The sequence below is a fragment of the Rissa tridactyla genome, chromosome 9 (assembly GCF_028500815.1).
Source record: "Rissa tridactyla isolate bRisTri1 chromosome 9, bRisTri1.patW.cur.20221130, whole genome shotgun sequence".
NCBI lineage: Eukaryota > Metazoa > Chordata > Aves > Charadriiformes > Laridae > Rissa > Rissa tridactyla.
This window is the reverse complement of record NC_071474.1, coordinates 27,682,550-27,703,424: the sequence shown is the minus strand read 5'-3', so window position 1 is coordinate 27,703,424 and position 20,875 is coordinate 27,682,550. Positions and strand designations below refer to the sequence as shown.

General features: G+C 51.2%; 1 protein-coding gene across 1 annotated transcript in view; it reads left to right on the top strand.

The window, feature by feature from the left end:
- The window catches only part of GPC3 (glypican 3), a 172,552-nt gene that overhangs the window by 119,135 nt on the left and 32,542 nt on the right, over positions 1 to 20,875 (top strand). Inside the window, exon 6 of the mRNA XM_054214410.1 lies at positions 143 to 263. Coding sequence (XP_054070385.1) covers positions 143 to 263 — 121 coding nt within the window. The remainder of the gene's footprint in view (positions 1 to 142; positions 264 to 20,875) is intronic.

Genomic DNA, 20,875 nt, shown 5'->3' with positions numbered 1-20,875 from the left:
GTCATTATTAACTGTCTTGTGCTCTCCATTTTGGAAGGGGCTGGTGCTTATCTTGGGATTTCTTTTGTTCGTACTGAACTTTAAAGATCTCCTCTATTTTATCCGCGTCACATCGTGGTCTCCTCTGTTCTCACTCCCACAGGTACAGTCCCCAAATCACAAGGAACGGAGCAAAAGCTCAACCTGGCAACCATGAGGTGAAGATGAAAGGTCCCGAGCCAGTCATCAGCCAGATTATTGACAAGCTGAAACACATCAACCAGGTTTGTTGCAGGCATGCCAGCGGGGATGGCTCCAGAGTGGGTGGTTTCCAAATCAGTCTGGCCTCCCCCACACTTTCTCTGGGCTCAGCCAGACAACCCAGGCATCTCCATCCTCAGCATCCGTGTGCGGAGCCAGTGCCGCCCCGGCCCCGCTCGGTGCCAGGCTGGCAGGGCACGTGTGGCAGGTCCTGATTCATACAGGCTGGGGTGATGCTCCGTGGGTGAAGCAGGAGCTGCAGGGCACGCACGTTGCAGCCCTCCAGGGTTCAGCCTGCGCCTGAGCGGGTGCATGGATGCATCCCTGCTGTGTGCGTACGCTGGGCATCCATCCCCTGCGCAGTGGAGGACCAGGAAAGACAGGGCTGCCATGATGCCTCCGAGCACAAGGTGCTGGCACAGTTCAATGTGGCACATGCGTAATGTCCCCTCTGGTCAGAGGAGTCCCCTTTGGCATTGCTCGCGGCTGGCAGAGAGGTTTGTTTGCAGTATCTGCCTGGGCATCGACTCCCAGTCACTACTGGGGCAAGTTACCATTGAATGGGGAAATGGCAGAGCTGGATGAGACCCTTTCCACTGGGGAGGGAGCTTCCTTCCCACGGTCTCAGACCTGGCATCTTCGCCAGGACAAGCAGTATCTTGCCTCTACCCATCATGCTAGGCCAGGTTAGGTCTGTGAGCAAGCCCCGCTGCTGCCAAGGGATTAGGTGGCACCTCTGTGCAGCGTTCAGCTTGTGATGGTTAACCTCCCAGAGCTCTTCTGCGGCGTTGCCTTGGGCCAGCTGGGATGGGATCCAGCTCTGGACTCTGCTCTTCTCTCCATGTCACTGAGTAGCTCGTAGAGGGGATGTTTTTCGGTAGGTTGATGGCTTGGACCTCTGTACTTTCCAGGGACACACAGCATTCGTAGAGTCGTAGAATCATAGAATGATTCGGGTTGGAAGAGACCTTAAAGCTCATCTAGTTCCAACCCCCTGCCCTGGGCAGGGGCACCTCCCACCAGACCAGGTTGCTCCAAGCCCCATCCAGCCTGGCCTTGAACACCTCCAGGGATGGGGCATCGATAACTTCCCTGGGCAACCTGTTCTGCTGCCTCACCACCCTCACAGTAAAGAATTTCTTCCTGATGTCCAATCTAAATCTCCCCTCCTTCAGTTTGAAACCATTACCCTGTGTCCTATCATTACACTCCCTGATACAGAGTCCCTCCCCATCCTTCCTGTAGGCCCCCTTCAGGGACTGGAAGGGGCTCGAAGGTCTCCCCGGAGCCTTCTCTTCTCCAGGCTGAACCCCCCCAACTCTCTCAGCCTGTCCTCACAGCAGAGGGGCTCCAGCCCTCGGATCATCTCCATGGCCTCCTCTGGCCCCACTCCAACAGGTCCATGTCCTTCTTGTGCTGAGGGCTCCAGAGCTGGACACGGTACTCCAGGTGGGGTCTCACCAGAGCGGAGCAGAGGGGCAGAATCACCTCCCTCGCCCTGCTGGCCACGCTTCTTTTGATGCAGCCCAGGATGCGGTTGGCTTTCTGGGCTGCCAGCATGCATTGCTAGCTCATGTTGAGCTTCTCGTCCACCAGCACTGGGACCTCACAGGGCAAATACTCAGGCAGTAACGCTGTTTGTTAATACAGCTGAGCTGCCCAGTCTCTCCCAAGAGAGCTCTTTACTGGTGGGGACCTTACTCAGGGTCGCTCTGGCGTGAGGCTTTGGGCAGCGGCGGGTTCCGGGGGTTAAGCCCAGCATTGCCCCCTGGCCGGGTGGGCTGCGAGGGCTGCTCTCTCTGGAGTTGCTGCCTTAGCGACTTTTCTGCTAACCTCTGCTTTCCTGCTCCCCCGACAGCCGGGGACTGTTTTCATAGCAGTTCCTGGCTTAACCCCTGCACCTTCCCATGCAGGCACGCCTCGTTAGCCGCTGGCTGGGAGCGGGATGCAGCGAGGGATTGGGGGTCCCCGGCACACGGGAGCCGAGCTGCAGCCCCCTCTGCCTTCCCGCATGCCTCCCCGCGCCCAGCCATGCCATCTGCCAACAGCCTGTAATTATTAAAAGGGGGGGGCGGGGGGCAGAAAATAGCATAATCAGCTCCCCGTTAAATGGGGTAGAGGGCAGGCTTCAACCTGCAGGTGATAATGATATTTTGCCGTTCACAGTGAGAAAGTCGCACCGAACAAAACAGGGTTATTAGTGTGCTTGAAACTGCTGACACAAAGTGGTTGTGAAACGCTGGCTGCCAGATTGGGTCAAGTTAGGTCTTTGCTGAACAGTTCAGGCTGCTGAGGAGCGGAGATTCGTGGAACGAGAGACCCTGGGTAAACATCGCCGGGCTGATCTCAGCTGTTTGCAGCAGCAGAGTGCCTTTGTCAGGCGCCGCTCGGGGAAAAATAGTGGTAAGGGGGTGAATATGGTCAGCTCGATCAGGATCTCTTACAGCGCTTCCCCTCCTTGGCTTGCGATACCGGATTGGAACGTGTTGGGGGGGGTGGGCAGGGGAGTTGTTTTGGTGTAAACGGTGTAAATGTAAGAGTCTGGGGGGAAAAAAAAATCAAACCCTCTTGTAAAGTTGTGTTTGAGAAAGAGGGGGATTGAGAATAAAATCAGGAGAAAATGGGAAGTGACTTGTGAAAATTAGTTATGAAGCTGGCTATTTCTGCGGAGGGTCTTTAGTCTGTGGTAAGTCGCTTATATACTAGGAGAGTAACTGCGGAGATCACTTAAATATGGGATTTGAGGTGTCGTAGCTCACCCTCACACTTCTTTTCTTGGCCTACCGAAGTTTTGTGCTCTCCTTCACATCTGGAATGCATCTGGAACGCCAAGGAGTGGGAAATGCGGAAGGAGCAGCTCTGGATGAATTACAGTTGTGTTTTTCAGGTGTTGGCTTCAGATCCGGGAAGCGATGGGGACTCCTGGGCTGGGGAGGGGTGACAATCTCCTGATCCACCAAGCTCAAGCCAAAGGTGGCTTTTAAGAGTTCTCAGACATCCAGAATCTTTTGGAGGAAAGAGCATCTTTTCAAGAGGTTGTGGTGGATTCCCCATGTGACTACCAGGAAATTGCGAATCTGGTACCATGTGATGAATTTCTCCCCGTACGTTGTGTTGGAAGTCCTACTTGGATTTTGTGGATGTGGATAGACTCAGGAGCTATGCTACTTGGTGCAATTGTCATTAAGGGTTCCACAGCTTTTACTTTTCCTTGCAGATTTTTGCTAATGGCTGTGATTTGCCAATGACTTGGCTTCGGTTTATTCCAGGCTGCTCACGCTGCTGAAAACCCTGTGTTCTTTGAGCAGTACACCACGTTTTTGAGCTTGCTTGCGCTTGGCGAACGCGTTGCGTGCGGAAATTGTGCTCGCCCATTAGTTCGTGTCTTCTCCGACTGAGTCGGGGTAAATATGAGAAGTTCTCTTCGTACTTTTGCAGTTTGAAATGAGAACGGTGTTTATGCATTAGAACGAAATCCATGGGGACTGAAAGGAGAATAGAACACCCAGGCCAGAGAGAAGGGGAAGTAAAAGTTTGCCAGATTGTATTAGCTTGGTATCAAGCTAAAATAAATAAAAGAGTCAAGCTCCCTGCCTGAGTAGTGTGCTGTCTCAAGGCAGTCCTTTCTGGATGAGTCCCCTCAGTGGTGCCTACTCATCACATCAAGACTCCAGACGACTCTTGTTTCACCCAAATGTGTGATTGTGGGTGGTGCTATTTTTCATGCGTTGGTGGGCGAGATGATTTTTTATTGCCATATTGGAAGTAAGGAATTAATTTTTATTTTTTTTTTTTTCATTGCTGTTAGATGTCTACCAAGTTTTGATTTGAGTTATTTTTGCTGTGTGCCCAGAGGCATGAACAGCCCATCCATAAATATTAGCATTGTTATCTCAGCTGGGAGGCCAAGGGTCACCTTCAGGAAAATGAGTTGGAATTGGTTCCTAACTTTTATTTCCCAGAGTGGATGGGGTCTGTTTCTAGCTAGAAGGGTTTTCACTCATCCCACACGTGAAACTATATTGAAATTGAAAGGTTATTCTGTGTCAGCACAAGGTCTTGCTCATTTTTTTTTTTTTTTTGGTGACTTGGTAGCATCCCTAGGCAAAAAGCTGTGTGCAAGGGGAGCTATTTTCTCTGGTCACTCAATTTTCCTCCCCCCACGGGGACGTTTGGATGGCTGACAGATGAGGATAACCTTCCAAGTTTTAAGAGATATACATGGAGGTGGGAGCCGTGGTGTCCCACGTCCCAGGCGCTCTGCCACCTTGATGACCTCCTATTGAACCTCCTCCCGAGCAAGGCGCTGGAGAGCGGACCTGCGTGATGCTGGTGCGAGGATGCAGCAGGTTTGGAGACTGCGGGTACCAGATCAGCCGATGTGACACCTTGGTCCTCCCTCCTGTCCCTCAGCCTGACTTCTGTGCTCTCTGCAGGGCTTATGGGGTTCTGACACCATCGCAGCGGATGCTTTACCCATCTTACTGCACTTACTGGCTTAAGCTTGTGCCGGGTTCCGATCCCTTTTTATGGTTAGATAAATCCTGGTGTTTATCACAGGGCCACCTCTAGGAGCAATAGTCTAGTTAAGGAAGTTAGGAAGACATCTAGTTAAAGATGTCCCTGCTCACTGCAGGGGGGTTGGACTAGATGACCTTTAAAGGTCCCTTCCGACCCAACACATTCTATGATTCTACTATTGGAAGAAAAGGAGGGAAAATACCCACCAAAAATGAAGAATGAAATCCATAAAAGGAAACTTAACTGGGGGAGATGTGTCTTTACAAGACTGAAGGGCCTGGAAACATATTGTACATTTCCAGACACTGGAGTTAAGGGCTCATTTAGAATATTTCAGATATACTGGAGTTTGACAGTTCTTTGGTTTCCACATCAAACAATCTGTAATTTATTGCCCCGTATAGGGACTGTGTTTTTATCATATTGCATATTCTCTAGCCAGAAATCTAACTACCATATAAGCTCTTGAAAAAAGAACCCTTTGGGGATCGGAATCCAGGCAATATGCTTTCACAGACCCTGAGAAACCCACTTTGATTTATTTCCTTGGAAATAAGGGGAACACACAATTTCTTGGAGCATTACAGCTGTTCCCCCGAGCAGGATCTCGTCCGCCTTTCTTCATGCGCTCGGTGTAAAGACCCGGGTCCTGTGGCGAGCCCCGTGTGAAAGCACCTCGCATTGCTCTTCGTGGGTTTTACAGGAGGATGAGAACAAAATTTAGAAGTTTTACGAGGCAGTAAAACACAGAGCTCTTGCTGGAAGGAAGAGGGGGGGGGGCGGGGGGGGGGGAAAGGAGGCCCAGAGGTGCGAATGACCGCAGACAAAATAGACTTGAAGTTTGCAAAAAAGCCTACCCCGGCATTTCAATAGCCGCGTTTGAAGCTGGGTTGATCAACCAATATGTCCTATATTTGTTTGTAGGTTTAATGGGCTGTTTCCCTGCGGCCTGGCTGCTGGGAGAGGGCACGGCAGGGGTCACCCAGAAGTTAATTTGGAAAGGGGCCAAAAGGCCACAACTTGATTGAATCAAATGTAAACAAAATAGGCCTGGGAACAGCCCGACGCCCTCGTGCCGAGTCTCTCTCTCTCGACCCAAAATCCAGAGTATGGCGGAGCATCGGGGACCGGCGAAGGGGGTTTAACCCCTCGGCAGGGAGATGATGCTCAGGGTGGCGAAGGGTCGGATCCGGACCCTACTTGAGACATCATGGAGAACCTGCAAACGGGCTGTCTGGAGGGTGCAATGGTGGCTCTCCCGGCACGGGACACCTCGGGGGAGACAGGGGGGTCCCGGGGAGCCACCTCGAAGCGGGGAAAGCTGTTAAGTCTATTATGGGAGACCCTGGGGAGCTGAGGAGGTTTTCAAGAACATATTTCCCCTACAGAAAAGTCCGTGACTTTGACGGATTTGGTGGAATCACATCTCTCTGTGGCCTGCTAGGCTTTGTGAGGTTTATTATTCCCACTGTATTTTAATTCCCCGGCCAGATGAAGCAGCGTAATAATTAGAAAAATGTGCAAACTGCTGAATCGTTAAATAAAGTGATGCACAATGCTTATCACTTAGAAATACAATATTTAAATTGCACCAAAACAAGTTGCTTTTGGCTAATTTGCCACTTTTACATTTAATAAGTTAACACTACGATGTCTGAAGAGCTGTATATGTGTAATATAGTTTATCAAGTCCTCAAAAGAAATGTTAATAAACACAATAATTATTTGGACACGCCTTTTATTCAACATTATTAAACAGTTTGTAACAATTAAAATATTAAAACCACATGTTGCTGAAAGCAACCAGACATGGCAATTATTTCTTACTAAGGCTATTAAATAAAATGACAGAAGATTTTTATTTTAATGATAAATGCATTTTGGAATGGATCAGCTAATTCGTGTTTTACTACGTGAAATAATCTATAGCTCCACCAAGTCTAGGCCTGGTGTTTAAAGTCTAACGCCGTCCTCCGTTTGAGCCGTGCCTCAGCTCTCGTTAACACGCTGGGTAAACGCTCTCCGACTCCATACACAAGCGGCAATTACAGGATTTTGCCAGGCCAGTTAAATCAGGGGAAGCGTGACCCTCTGTAATGAGAACATAATTAAATTTGAATGTATGTATCTGACTTGTTGGGCTGCTTTTGAAACCCAAACTCCTCCTTCCCATCTTAGCAAAAGCCGGCGGTTGCTCATGCCAGCTATCGCCCGGCAGGACCCTATCTGCAAACGTCCCGGCGTTATCGGCTTTGTTGTGGGAACGCTGTGCCCGCAGGTCACCCTAAACGGGTTTTCTTTAACAGTCCGAGATTGATTGGACCCGGCGTGTTTGCGTGCGTGTTTTTAAACAGAGGTGTAATCTGTGTTTGCTTGAAGTTTCTCACCTGTTTTAGCCACGGTCTTGCAGGACGCAGAGGAGCGTAAGGGTGATGCTCTTAAGTCCTGCAGTTTTCCTGCTTGTGCAGTTACATTTGCCGTGGAATGTGAGGTATTTCCCATTTTCAGTAAGGAAGGGGGGGGGTAAATAGGCGCGTTTCTGGTACTGCTCAGTGACACCGAGACATGGAGCTGTGCTGAGGGCCAGGGCATCTCCTGTGTGCTGTTGTCTCACTCACCGGTTGTTTTTGTTGAAGGTAGTGCCAAAACGCCCGTCATTATTCAAAGTCCTCACATCACCCAGTTTTTGGAGATAATAATTCAATGTAGGATTTTCCTTAGAGAACCCAAGTCCCTTGGTCCATCCCCATGTGTCCCTCTTTTTGGTAAGTAGCGGGACTGCAGAGCTGTCATTTTTGAGACAAGGTTCACTGCTCCCATGTTCTTCCTACTTTCATTTGGCCTTCCCCTGGCAGGGAATTTCAAGAATACACGGGAGAGGACTGGGAAAGGTGTGTTCCTGTGGGGAGCTCTGTATCTCCTTTATTGGTATAAAAAATGAACGCCTCACCTGTGTTTCTTTTTTGTTAATCCCGCTTGCTTTTTTAAGGGTCATTTTATTTATCCCTGGTGTTTCACCACTTGTCTGGTATCGGAATAGATGTTTAGCTCAGTTGAGACTATAGGAACAGCAAAACTTTCCCGGGCGGTGAATCCAGCTCCTTGTTTTTCTCAGCAAGTCCGGGAAGCTGCCGGGGCTGAGCTTGGATGGATGGCAGTTTTGGCTGGTCTCCACGCTAGTTTATTGTTCGGCGTTCTTAACCTTTGGGTGACTCAAATAGCATTTTATCACTCTCCTTCTCTGGAATTCCCTGCTTGCCATGGCCTTATGGATTCAACTTTGCCCCCGTGGCTTCAGCTCTGACGGGGAGGCAGGTGCCTCAGGTGTGTCCTGCAGGGACCAGCCTCCAAACAATGCCGTGGAAATCAGCTGGAAAAAATATACTTTTAAAGGGGATTGATTTGCTTTTGTGTCCAAAACACGCAGCTGATGCACAGCAGTGCTTTAAAACAAACACCAGATATCCTGTACCAGCGCTGGAGTTTATCCGGTTGTGGAGGAAACGAACCTGGAGGAATCCTTGTGCAGCAAAACTTGGGGTAAGTGGAGCCGTTGATACCAAATTAACAGTTAATTACAGTTATTCTGGGCCTCGGTAATTGTATCGGGTATCGCCTTGTGCTGTGACTCAACCTGCTAATTTAATCCGTAGATGTCTGAAGGAGGTGTCCTCCCCAGTGGTCCCAGTAACACAGCACGCAGCTCTCTGACGTTAGTGGGGTGATTGCTAGGTTTCTCATTTGCGTGTTTTTCTCAAAAATTTCACTTGACGTCAAGGTTTTTGAAGTGTGGTCCAGAGTGAGACGGGATTGGGATTTGGGGAGCTAATCTGCATTGTCCGGAGCAGGCCTGGAAGGTAACCTATGGTCTTCTTGGCTGCAGAACAGATCTGATTGCTTTTGTTGTCAAGAAAAAAAGGCTTGTTAACAGTAATGTTACTTTTGATTCCAGGCCGATGGTGTGTAACCCTTAGTGGTGGTGTTCTCAGGGGAGGGGAGGCAAAAGCAGCGCTGTCAGACCCGCCGTGGGCAGGGAGGGCCAGGCTTTGCTTCGGGAGCCTTGTGCCCAGCTGTGGCACAGTGTGCGGGCAGCGTTGCCCTGAGATTCCCGCTCCATCCCAGGCTGCTCCCTGCGCTGGGAAAGTCGGAGCTGGGGATTTCCCCCGCTGCAAATCTGCCTCTTCACCAAACCTCTCTGTCCGCAGTGGGAACAGGGTGCACTTACAGCATTTTTTTTTTCTCCCAGAGGTATCTAGTCTGCATCGCCGGCTGGGGATGGGTGGTGGAGGAGTCCTTCCAGATCCTGCCTGCTCAGCCTGCTCTGGGTTTGCGTGTGTCTTGTATTGTTTTTCCCGGAGAAACCGTCTGCTCATGGCTTGGATGGGTGCACACTTTCCTGGGTGAAAAACTGGCCGGGCCCAGAGTTGTGGTGAACGGAGTTAACTCCAGTTGGCGGCCAGTCACAAGTGGTGTTGCCCAGGGCTTAGTACAGGGGCCAGTTCTGTTTAACATCTTTATCAACGATCTGGACGAGAGGATCGAGCACATCCACAGCAAGTCTGCAGACAGCAACAAGTTGGGTGGGAGGGTTGATCTGCTGGAGGGTAGGAAGGCGCTACAGAGGGATCTGGACAGGCTGGATCGATGGCCTGGGGCAAGTGGTATGAGGTTCAACAAGGCCAAGTGCCGGGTCCTGCACTTGGGTCACAACAACCCCATGAACGCTACAGGCTTAGGGCAGAGTAGCTGGAGAGCTGCCCAGGGGAAAAGGACCTAGGGGTGTTGGTTGACAGCCAGCTGAATATGAGCCAGCAGCATGCCCAGGTGGCCAAGAAGGCCAACAGCATCCTGGCCTGTATCAGGAACAGTGTGGCCAGCAGGACTGGGGCAGGGATCGTCTCCATGTACTCAGCACTGGTGAGGCCCCACCTCGAGGGCTGTGTCCAGTTTTGAGCCCTTCACGACAAGAGAGATACTGAGGTGCTGGAGCGTGTCCAGAGAAGGGCAACGGAGCTGGTGAGGGGTCTGGAGCACAAGTCTTGTGAGGAGCGGCTGAGGGAGCTGGGGGTGTTCAGCCTGGAGAAAAGGGGGCTGAGGGGAGACCTTCTCGCTCTCTGCAACTCCCTGAAAGGAGGGGGTAGCCAGGGGGGGTCGGGCTCTTCTCCCAAAGAACAGGTGATAGGACAAGAGGAAATGGCCCCACATTGTGCCAGGGGAGGTTTAGGATGGATATTAGGAAACATTTCTTCACTGAAAGGGTTGTCAAGCATTGGAACAGGCTGCTGAGGGAAGTGGTTGAGTCACCATCTCTGGAGGTATTTAAAAGATGTGTAGACGTCGTGCTGAGGGATATGATTTAGTGGTGGACTTGGCAGTGTTAGGTTAACGGTTGGACTTGATGATCTTCAAGGTCTCTTCCAACCAAAATGATTCTATGAAGGAACTGAAAGCACTCACTGGTTTGGCAACCCCTTGATGGAAAAGGCAGTGTAATGTGTCTTACTACTGTGCGCAAAAATACGTTAGCCAGCTGAAGCAGTTCATCTTCTGGTCTCAAGAGCTTTGTTCTTGAAACAAACATCACCAGAGCTTTCCTGGTCTGAAGTAGAATAGGCATCGGGCGTACACCCCACCTGGGAATCCTCCTCTGGGAAAGGGTGGTCCCTTCTTCAAAGCAGTGGTTGGCTTGGGGAGAAGCCGAGGCTGCTGCCGGGACCTTCCCTGATGTTCTGTCCCACCTCCCTGGGGGTAGCAGCCGGCACAGACCGCTGCAGCTTTCATCCAAGCTGTGCTGCTGTCAGAAAGCGCAAGAGGTTTTGTATGTTTTAGGTGATGAATAATTTGTAATCTGGCTCCTTTTGCTACACCTGCTGACGAAGCAGATGTTTGTAATTAGGCAGGTCTTTGCGCTGGCAAACCCTGTCCCCAGCCAGTGGGACCACTGTGACCTGTCTGCTTTGGGGCAGGTGTAAATAACCCTTGGGGCTCAGGAGGCTCTTGCAGTTAACGCTGGTGCTCGTTAAACTTCTTAGCGTGGTTTTCACACGTAACTAACTGCAAAGGCCAGGTTGTGTTTTAGCGCTCTTTGCTGCTGGAGCACGTGCTGTGAGAGGTCGCCGCTGCAGCTCTCAGTTTTACTGAGAGCAAACAGGGACGTTTGGGTTGCAGCGATATTTATTGCCTATGGCCTTGTTTGACTGTATTGCAAGGGAATGGTATTTAAAAGAAGAGAATGTGCTTGGCTGGCCTTTCTGAGGCCACCTGGGAGAAGATGCTGTCTTGTGAAACACGGGGAGGCAGCTGGCAGAGGAGGGGTGTCTGAGCCATCAAGACGTATGGTGGTGGGCAGGAAATTACTTTTTACATTTGGCAAGACCCCTCGAATGCCTTCCGCCTACCAGCGGGCAAGGAGCTTACTGACCTTTCCGTGCAGCCCATATGCTCCTGAACGCTGCGGGTGAGAGGGTGGAGGGTGCGTTTCACGGCTTCCTCTGCGAGTGTCAGGTCTCGCTGGGGGAGGATATAAAGTCACCAGCTTTAAACCTCATTTAAATGCTGAGTTGCTTCAGCTGTTCGGCTGGTGGCTGTGCATCTGTGGGGGAGACTCACCCCGGGCGGCTCTGGCCTGCAGCTCTGGAGGCCTGAGCCATCCAGGGTCCGTTTCTGTTGGATGCGTTCTGCGTCGGTGATGAGTCGCACCCCGCTGTATCAGCAGCGCCCGTGCTGGAGCCGGGATGTTTCCTCCTCCTGTTTGTAGACCGATCCTAGGAGGCAGGTGCCAATATTGACACTGGGAAAGTTGTGTCTGTGAAGTCAAACCTTCTCCTCTTTGGGTTTTAGCAAGCAGCAGCGACACTCCCACTGCAGAGGAGAGTTGTGACCTTGCCCAGGCACCAGCCCGGCCATCAGCTGTTAATTAGGGACCACAGAGGCTGGGGAGACCCCGTTCCCGGGATGAGGTCTGGTCTGGTTTGTCTCACTCGAATGCCTGTTGAATGTGAAGTGTATAAATACTAATGGCAGCAGGTCCTGGGGCTCCCTGCTCCAGCTGGGTGCCTTCCCCAGTGGCACCAGCCCCATCCTGCCTGCAGACCCCCTGCTCCGCTCCCCACGCAGGACGGAGCGGTGCCTTTCGGGTGGCAGAGGTAGCCAGGGGATGCTGGAGGCCACCTATCCCCCAGTGCTCAAGGAGCACGTCCAGGCCTCAGCTAGGCACAACCTGCCCCAGTGCAGTGGCCAGTGGGTCCCCAGGGAGGGCAGAGCAGCTCCCTCCTCCTTGGCTAACAGGTTTGGGGGGTGTTTGCCACAGCGGCGTCCTCCTCCTGCCTGATTTAAGTCTCTGCTGAAATCAAAGGCTCGGTAATTGGCCATTGTCTTGTCTGACAGGAGGTACCTGGCTCATGAGGCTGTTGTTCAGTCCCCCGTGAGAGCTCTGTGGAGCTGGGGACATTCAGCAGAGCTGCTTGCAGGTGCCTTTTGGGCTTCCCATGCCTTGGGGTGCAGTGAATGCAAACGTATAGCTAGAAAGAGCAGCCCCCGGGAGGGCAGAATGTGGCCGGGGGGAGAGGGGCTGGTGTTCTGGCAGAAACCTTTGTACAACACAACAGTGTGTGCAAAAACACACAATTTGAGAAGTCCCTCTCCACTGAGAGCTTTTAGGGAAGAAAGGAAGTGTCTGGGACAGAGATTTGCCTCTCATTTGCGTGGCAGAAGGAGAAGGTGGAGGGGAGGAGGAAGAAAATCCTTCCGGCACAGATCTCGGCTCGCTGTTTTCTACCTGGTGCCAAGGACGAGATGTTTGTCTCGCAGGCAGCCCCGGCAGACGTCGCTGACAGCTGGAGAGCGGCCACGTGTGCCGCAGCCCGAGCCAAGAGGAAATCTCCGAGCCGCTCCGAGGCGGGCTGGGCTGGGCTGGGCTGGGCCGGCCATCCGGCTGCTGCAAGCCCTGCTGTGGGCACGGTGGTGCCCCTCTGCAGAAACGTGGGGCTTTTTTAGCAGCTGGCTTAAGGTGTTATAAATCACAGGATGGTTTGGGTTGGAAGGGACCTTAAAGACCATCCCATTACAACCCCCCTGCCCTGGGCAGGGACACCTCCCACCAGACCAGGTTGCCCCAAGCCCCGTCCAGCCTGGCCTTGAACCCCTCCAGGGATGGGGCAGCCACAGCTTCTCTGGGCAACCTGGGCCAGGGGCTCACCACCCTCACAGCAAAGAATTTCTTCCTCAGATCTCATCTAAATCTCCCCTCTTCCAGTTGAAAACCGTTCCCCTTCATCCTATGGCTCCACTCTCATAAAAACTCCCTCCCCATCCTTCCTGTCGGCCCCCTTCAGGGACTGGAAGGTGCTTGAAGGTCTCCCCGGAGTCTTCTCTTCTCCAGGCTGAACCCCCCCAACTCTCTCAGCCTGTCCTCACAGCAGAGGGGCTCCAGCCCTCAGATCATCTCCATGGCCTCCTCTGGCCCCGCTCCAACAGGTCCATGTCCTTCTTGTGCTGAGGACTCCAGAGCTGGACACAGTACTCCAGGTGGGGTCTCACGAGAGCAGAGTAGATATGATATCTAGTAGGTACATAGTAGGTATGATATCTACCTGTCCTCTGAGATGCTTTTGCATCTAGGGCACCTTCCTACCAGGCCATCTCTGCTCAGATGCCTGAAGGATGTGATGGTGATGAGGTGGTTGATTGCTCCATCTCTACCCATGTCGTCTTCCTGTTCCTTGTGCTCCTACTTTGCTTGTTGTCTCATGTTTTATCTTCTGGTGACGTGCGCTTTGGGCCATCCTGAGCAGGGTTTGGATGGCAGAGTGGGGTTCTGCTCCAACATAACTTAACAAAATATGGAAAATATGCATAATAGCAGTGATGGGTCCTGGCCCATGTAGACTCCCACGCCCCTTCTTTGCGCTGTTGCCAACCCCCCGAGGGGTGGCTGCTTGGCAGGTGGAGAAATAGGTCCAGGTTCTCCTGTCTAGTGACGCAGAGTGGGCGGAAAGGAGAGGGGAAGGCAGCTGGGGCTGGTGGTAGGAAACTGAGAAACTTTGTGGGGAGAAAGAGCAGGTACACGATGCCAGTGAAGAAAGGGTGTGGGAACGGTTCGAAGCAGACAGCCCTTACAGGTAGCAAGGAAGGGGACGTCTTTGCAATGCTTTTACCACCCTCATCCTTGTTTCATTCTTCCAGGCAGTCCGAAAGCCCAAATGATCTTGAAATCCCAGCTCTTTCCCCAAGGTGGGTTTAAAGGTCCACTCATGGGATTAGCATGGTGTTCTGCTCCCCTTTATCAAGGTACGGGTGTAAGCACAAATGGTTTCCTGGGTTGTGCACCAAACAGGAGGTGTTCTGGCACAAGCAGCGCCAAATCCGGAGCAGTTACGGGCCCTGTGGCTGCGACTGAGGAGATGATGCAGATCAGCCTGGGCAAAGCAAAGAAGAGCTGGAAGGGGGCATTTGCAGTAAATGGCTGCATTCCTACGTCACTTCTAGAGGAGAGGTAGCTCATAGGATTCTGGCTCATCCTGGCAGGAAAAGGTCCATGCAGACTCCATCAAAGTGCCTGGACCAACCGTGTGTTCAATGATTGGTTTAATAATTGGATTTTGGAGTTTTGAGGGATGCCTGTGTTTGATGGAGGTGGGAAGGCGGTGTGTAGGAAGGGATGCTGAAGGACCGGTCTCAGAAGTGCCCAGGGGGAGAAAGAGCTGTAGCAGCTCACAAAGAGAAAAGCAGCATTTCTCTAGTATCGGAATTGATGTGGGGCTCAGGGGACAAGCCAGAAGCAGACAGGGACTGCCAAGGTCCCCAGCAGGCTGGGCTGGACTCTGCAGCCCTGCTCGGCACCCACACCGTCCTGTTCCTTCCTACTGCTGCACAAAAACAAGCCATAAATAGCTGCAGGGTGGAAGGGGAAGGAACTGGATATAAGGTGAATGAGCTGATCGTAAAGCTGGAGTAATCTCTTTTTCGCATGTGCCCTGTGATGAATGAGCATTTGTTCGGGTCGGGGAAGTGACACCCCCCTGCCTGGGGGAGAGCAGGCAGGAGCCGGTCCCTCTGCCTGACGCCGTGCCAGCGAGGGCTTAACCTCTGCGTCCACAGGAGCGTCCTGTGCTGGGCATCGGCCTGCCCTCACCAAACTGGAGCAATTCATAACGGCTTGGCAGCCCCTTCTGCTGCCGAAAGAGATTTACTGTGCAGTGTGGACTCATTTTAATTACTGCCAGCACTTAGGGGTCTTTATCTGTCTTCCTTTACCCATAGGGATGTTGTCAGTTTTGATAGCTAAGCTGGAATTAAGCTGATGATCCATAAAGTAGGGCCAGCCTTCGGCCAATAATTCACTGCTGTCACCGGCTTCTTTGTGCTATCAGGAGAGTGACCAGGAAAACTGATTTACTGGTAGCTGAGAGCCATTCCTCCGGAGCCTGTGAAGACAGTAAAGGGGGTCCTGCTGCGCTGGTGGACCCCGAGTGATGCAGGGTAGGGATTTTTCCTCTTCCAGGAGATGGTATTTTGAGTGCTAGAAACAAAGACTGAAGCGTTTTTACGGCTGAAGAGCCACAACATAAACTCAGAGCTATCGTTCACCCCTTTTGGCACCCACTGCCGTGGGTTGGGGTGGACCCCCAGAGCAGGAGTGACCCAAGAGCGGTGCGTGGGGAGGGTGTCCCGGGGCCGTCCCTTGCCCACCCCATGCCCGGAGCAGGCGCACCGTGCTGCCTGGGCCTTGGTCCGCCAAGTAGTACTGCTTCAGCGGTACAAATCCCGAGACATCTCGAGGCAGGCAGCACGGGGAAGTGCAGAACTTGCTTTTAGAGCAGCTGATAAAACAGCTGACGTGCCCAACTCCTTGTTTTTCCGAGGACTGAAAGTGACTTTTCCAGCTCCAAAGCCTGCTTCCACTTTATTAACATTCGATTAGCGATCGCTCCTTGTTGTGCTGAGCTTGAAATAGGAGTACAATTAGGAACAGGTTTCTCCTCTGCCAAGTCTGCGCTGCCAAGGTGCATCCAACCGGAGTGGCCGTAAAGAAACCACAATTCAGGTGTCCTCCTGCCAAAAGGGGCTCTTCTAGAAGTCCGTGGGCTAATGTTGTGGTCGGAAGGGCAACGATGCCCATCTGTACCCACGCTCACTCGCTCTTGCGAGCCAGAAGTACAACTCCTGTTTTTTTACGGACATTTTTGGAGTTTTAAATGTCCTTATTTTTAAATGGCATTTGGTGCTCAGTGCCAGGGAACACTGAGTTTTTCTGTAATATGCGTTGCATTTCGTTGCCACCCAAGAGGGGGAAAGCTCTCTAGAGGGTGGAAAGAAGCAAGTGAAAACGATGCTGTTGATGTTGCCTCGAGTTTCTGCTTGTGCACGCTCTTGTGCCACCAAGGCCCCCATTCCACAGACAGGATAAACCCAATGGATCTGGGAAATAGGAAAGCGGAGTGGAGGGCACCAGCGAAATCTCATGGTGAGGGTTGGTTAAATAATATAGAAAGTATTTGCTGATAAAAGATAATTTTTTCCATGCTATTTCCAGGGCTAATAAGCAGAGGAAGTGGAGAGAATCGATTCTCCCGTTGCATGCTTGTGTATGATCAGGCCACAAAATTCAAAACACATGAGTTTTCGAAAAGTCTGCAACCCCAGCCTTTTAAAATGGGTTCCTTTCCCCGATTCTTGCCTGCGATCAGATAATGACCTTCGTAAGCAAAACAACCCCAGCTGTATTTCATAACGGGAATATACTTCTGTACGTTGTAATGAGCTGTTAACAGGGAACAGTATCGTGTGAAAATCTGCACGTTTCCCATGATGCTGCCCTGATTTAAAAGCCACCCATAAATTATTCGGTATTGCAGATTTCAAGGTCAGGATTGGCCATGAGATCTGGTTTTTCTTCCCTAAAAACAATGTTTTCAGCAGGCTGGAATTTAAAATAGAAAAATCTGACCTGCGTCGGGACCCCGAAAGCGCCTGGCCGGAGCGGGCGGCTTGTGTGACGCGAAGGGAAATAACACCTTTGCTCCTCCAAAACTCTTTCTTACCGAAGGAAGGCATCCCAAGTTCTGCAGCCAGTCCTGAGTTGGTGGGTTTGGTTGAGTTTTGAAAGGTTTCTAGCAGAGCCAGGGACTGGTTTTTGCTGCTGGGTCCAGTTCCCAGGGTGCCCTTCCTGATGCCAGGCCATGGCTGGGGATCCAGAGGAGTTTCTGCACAAGGGCACCACTTCTGCTGGATGTGAATACTTGATTATTAAGCCTATATTACGATCCTGAATATTGTTTTAGCTGCAAGTTCAGTCTCGGTCCTCTCCAGCTTTTTAGGTTTGATCGTATTCCAGAGGCTTACTAAAAACATGCAAAGAATTTCAGCAAAACTCTGTGGAACACTTTTATTAAATTCTTTCAGTCATGCAAGCTAAATTAAATGACAGCTCTGTCCACCAAAAGATTACAAATATCAATCAGACTTCTCCCCTAAACTCGTGAAGGAATTAAATGTTTGTCTGAAAGCCTTCTGTTCCCCTTAATAATCTGTTTGGCCGTTCTCTTTACTTTACATATTTTTGAAGTATGTTGAAAGGGATGATTTCTGCCCTAAAGGAGCACAGTGCTTGTAGCTCGCTGCCGATATTTTATCTGAATTTGTGGGCACAGTTTTCGGTATTGCTCAAATTGATATTTGCAATACCGCGGGCGTAGTTTCCAAAAGGAGCAAACAGCTATGAAACTACAGTCCGAGGAACAGAATGCTGATTTCTTTTCGGGGACGGGAGATTAATGATAAAAAGTATGTTGCAGCTCTCCCTGTTTACGTTAAAATTGGAAAAACAAGACCAGGTGGCTCAGTGGGCTGGTGGGATGGCGAGCTCTGAGTAAAGTGGTTGTAAAGAATGAGGAGTTATAAAGATTTCAACATATGGTGGCCCGTCCAAATCCAGCTGAGTCATTACCCCGCGTTGCTGCATCTGTTTTTCTCTGGTCACTGTACGGTTATGAATAATTGTGTAAATCACGCTGGGATGCCCTGGGGAGCTTTCCTTGCAGAAAGGCTCGGCACACCGTTCCCGTCTGCCTTGTTTTTTTAAGATGTAGGGAGCCCGCAGGACAAGCCAAGCAACCAAGATGCGTATGGAGACCAGCCGGGGCTGCCGGCCGTCCCTCGCGACGACGCCAAGGTAGCGCAGCACTGCCCGCCCTACCCCTCTTGGAGGGTCGCGATTTAAAAGGGATGAGATTGGAAACAAAGCCGATGCACGATGGAGCTTGTAGTCAGGAGCAAAGGGGCTGTGGCCCAGGGGTTTCCTGCCACGGTGGTCTTTTCCAGCCGAAATGATTGTATGGCGGCTGCGCAGGTGGGAGATGAATGCCCTGCAGACACCCCGGAGGTGTGCGCGTGTGCTCGGCCTCCCACAATTAGTGCCTTCGTTTACACTGGGTACATTACAGTGTATTTTTGCCATTATGGTTTAGCAAAGAAGAGCGGGTACAACTGTAAACTCTTACGGCTGGATGAATTGTGATTAAGTTAAAGCTGTGTCACTGTTACATACTACTTTAGCGATTGCCGAACTATGTATTTTCCTGCCTCTTACCGTAGGCTTTAAACCACAGGACACGAATAAACTGTAATGTTAGGGTACAGTCGGCTCCACTTGCTATTTAAGGATGGGGAATCTATGTTCAGTCCACCAAGTATAATTTCATAAAGAGCGCAGACCATCGGGGAGGTTGTGTAATGGTCGACGAGCAGGACTGTGGCCGCTGCTCTGGCTGAAGCCGAGGCATCCGACAGTGTTCCCGGGTCTGGCTACACCGATGGAGCGGGGTGGGATTTCTTCTAACGGTGCCACTAGGCTTTGCGTCGCAGGCTTCGTTTCTCCCGGCGCCATCTGCGAAATGTGAGCGATGGAACCTCCCCGTGGTTCTCAGCAGCTGGGGAGTGCGTGGCCGAGGATGGAGCTTTTGTCCTGGAAAAGGATGGAGCAGCGTGGCACAGGGATGTCACGTTCGCTCCATCCGAAGCGGGGGCCCGCGTGTCCTTTCTCAGAAAGTTCCCGTTTTATTGTGACTACAAAGGCGGAGAAATTAAGCTGCTAATTTATGATGTGCCAAGAAAAAAAGTAGTAATACGAGGAATGCTCAGTAATTTTAGTGTTTGAAAACGTACAATTGAAAAATCCTGATTTTCCCCTGCCCCATGCTGAGCTTATTAAATCTGAAAATATCCTAAAGCTTAATTCTCTCTGCCAGAAAGTTCCTCTGCTTTTTTGGGTAAGTAATGAAAGTTGCGCCTCTGAGCTGCGCGGCGGGGTCCCTCCCGGCTGGCTCGCTCCATCCCTTGGATGCAGTGGAGTCAGCATCCTGCCGATCAGGAGTGAGCATCCCGCCTCGGGGCGGTCGCAGGCACCTTCCACCGTGGTGGGCTTGGGTTTTTTAGCAATGGGTTCGAACTGATGTGTGTTGTAATTAGTTGCTGTGCGTGGGAGGCCCTCGTTACATGTTGGGGTGATAGACTCTGTTCCGAGGACCGCTGGTAGCTGTGGGCTTCGTTTGGAGGAGAGAAATACAAGTGACGGCTTAAAGGCTTGAGGAGTTGGCGTGTTTGGTTCCTTGGTGAGGTCTGCCCCGTGCTGCCCCCAGCGCTGCGTTTGCCTTTTTTTGTTTTTTTTTTATCGTTTGTTGGGGTTTTTTGTGCTTACGCCATATTCTGGGAAAGGCCTGTAAATGTCCGAATAAAACTCCTGAAAAGTGAACTTAACTGATCAGAACCAAAGCCTGCCGAAGGCCAAGGAAAAGCATCCCCTGGGTTTTTGGGGAGACGAGCTGCCTTTTGGTTCCTAGGGTGGATGTGGGACCCGGCACACCGTCACGCCGGCTGGAATTTTGCACGTGCCAAGGAGAGGTTTGCCGCGTTGTTTGATGCAGCCGGGAACCCAAAGGGGTCTCACGTCAAGCCATTTGTTTTTCATTACGTTATGCTCCTCTAATATAAACACTAAGGTATGTGGACATTGCCGTGGACAGAGCGAGCCAGATGCCGAAAGCATTCCTCCAAGGCTGTATAAACTTCAGCAGCTAAATATTTTAGAAACTGTTTTCTAAGGCTCGCTTAATAGTTTAAAAATATAACCTAGATTCCAGATATTAAAAAATGCCTTGAGAGGCACGCATATTGCTGCAATAGATGGAACTAACTAAACCCCTGAAGTATGCGGAAAGCTCCCATTTTGCAATATCTTCTCTGTTACTTATCCTTTTCATTATTTTTTTTTCTTTTTTTGGTGCTGAGATTAAATTCAAGAAGGCTTTTAACAGCAGAGTGGTAGTGATAGAAATTTTCAGCGTATATTAACCAGCTGACTCACACTTTTTCAAAGTGGATCTGGGTTTATGATGAAATAGCTGGCTGCTTTCAGCAACAGCAGAATCAGAAAAGTCAGCGGGAAGAGAAAGCCGAGAGCTTAAAATGTGTCTCATCCCTCCGTGGGCTGCGGGGGGGGGACGGCGTGGGGAGCTCCCACCCATGTTTGGAAACCAGCCCTGACCCCGCGCTCGGTGCAGGTGTTTGAATCCCCGTCTCAGGGGTGTGCAACCCGTCACCGTTCATTAGGGCTCGGCTTTAAGTTAGTCAGGACTGGATGATGCGAGGGCTGGAGCCCCTCTGCTGTGAGGACAGGCTGAGAGAGTTGGGGGGGTTCAGCCTGGAGAAGAGAAGGCTCCGGGGAGACCTTCGAGCCCCTTCCAGTCCCTGAAGGGGGCCTTCAGGAAGGATGGGGAGGGACTCTGGATCAGGGAGTGTAATGACAGGACACGGGGTAACAGCTTCAAACTGAAGGAGGGTAGATTTAGATTGGATATCAGGAAGAAATTCTTTGCTGTGAGGGCGGTGAGCCCCTGGCCCAGGTTGCCCAGAGAAGCTGTGGCTGCCCCATCCCTGGAGGGGTTCAAGGCCAGGCTGGACGGGGCTTGGAGCAACCTGGTCTGGTGGGAGGTGTCCCTGCCCAGGGCAGGGGGTGGCACTGGGTGGGCTTTAAGGTCCCTTCCAACCCAAACCATTCTGTGAATCTGTGATTTAAAACATCCTTTAAATGATCCTTTCATCGTGTTGCTTGGCTATC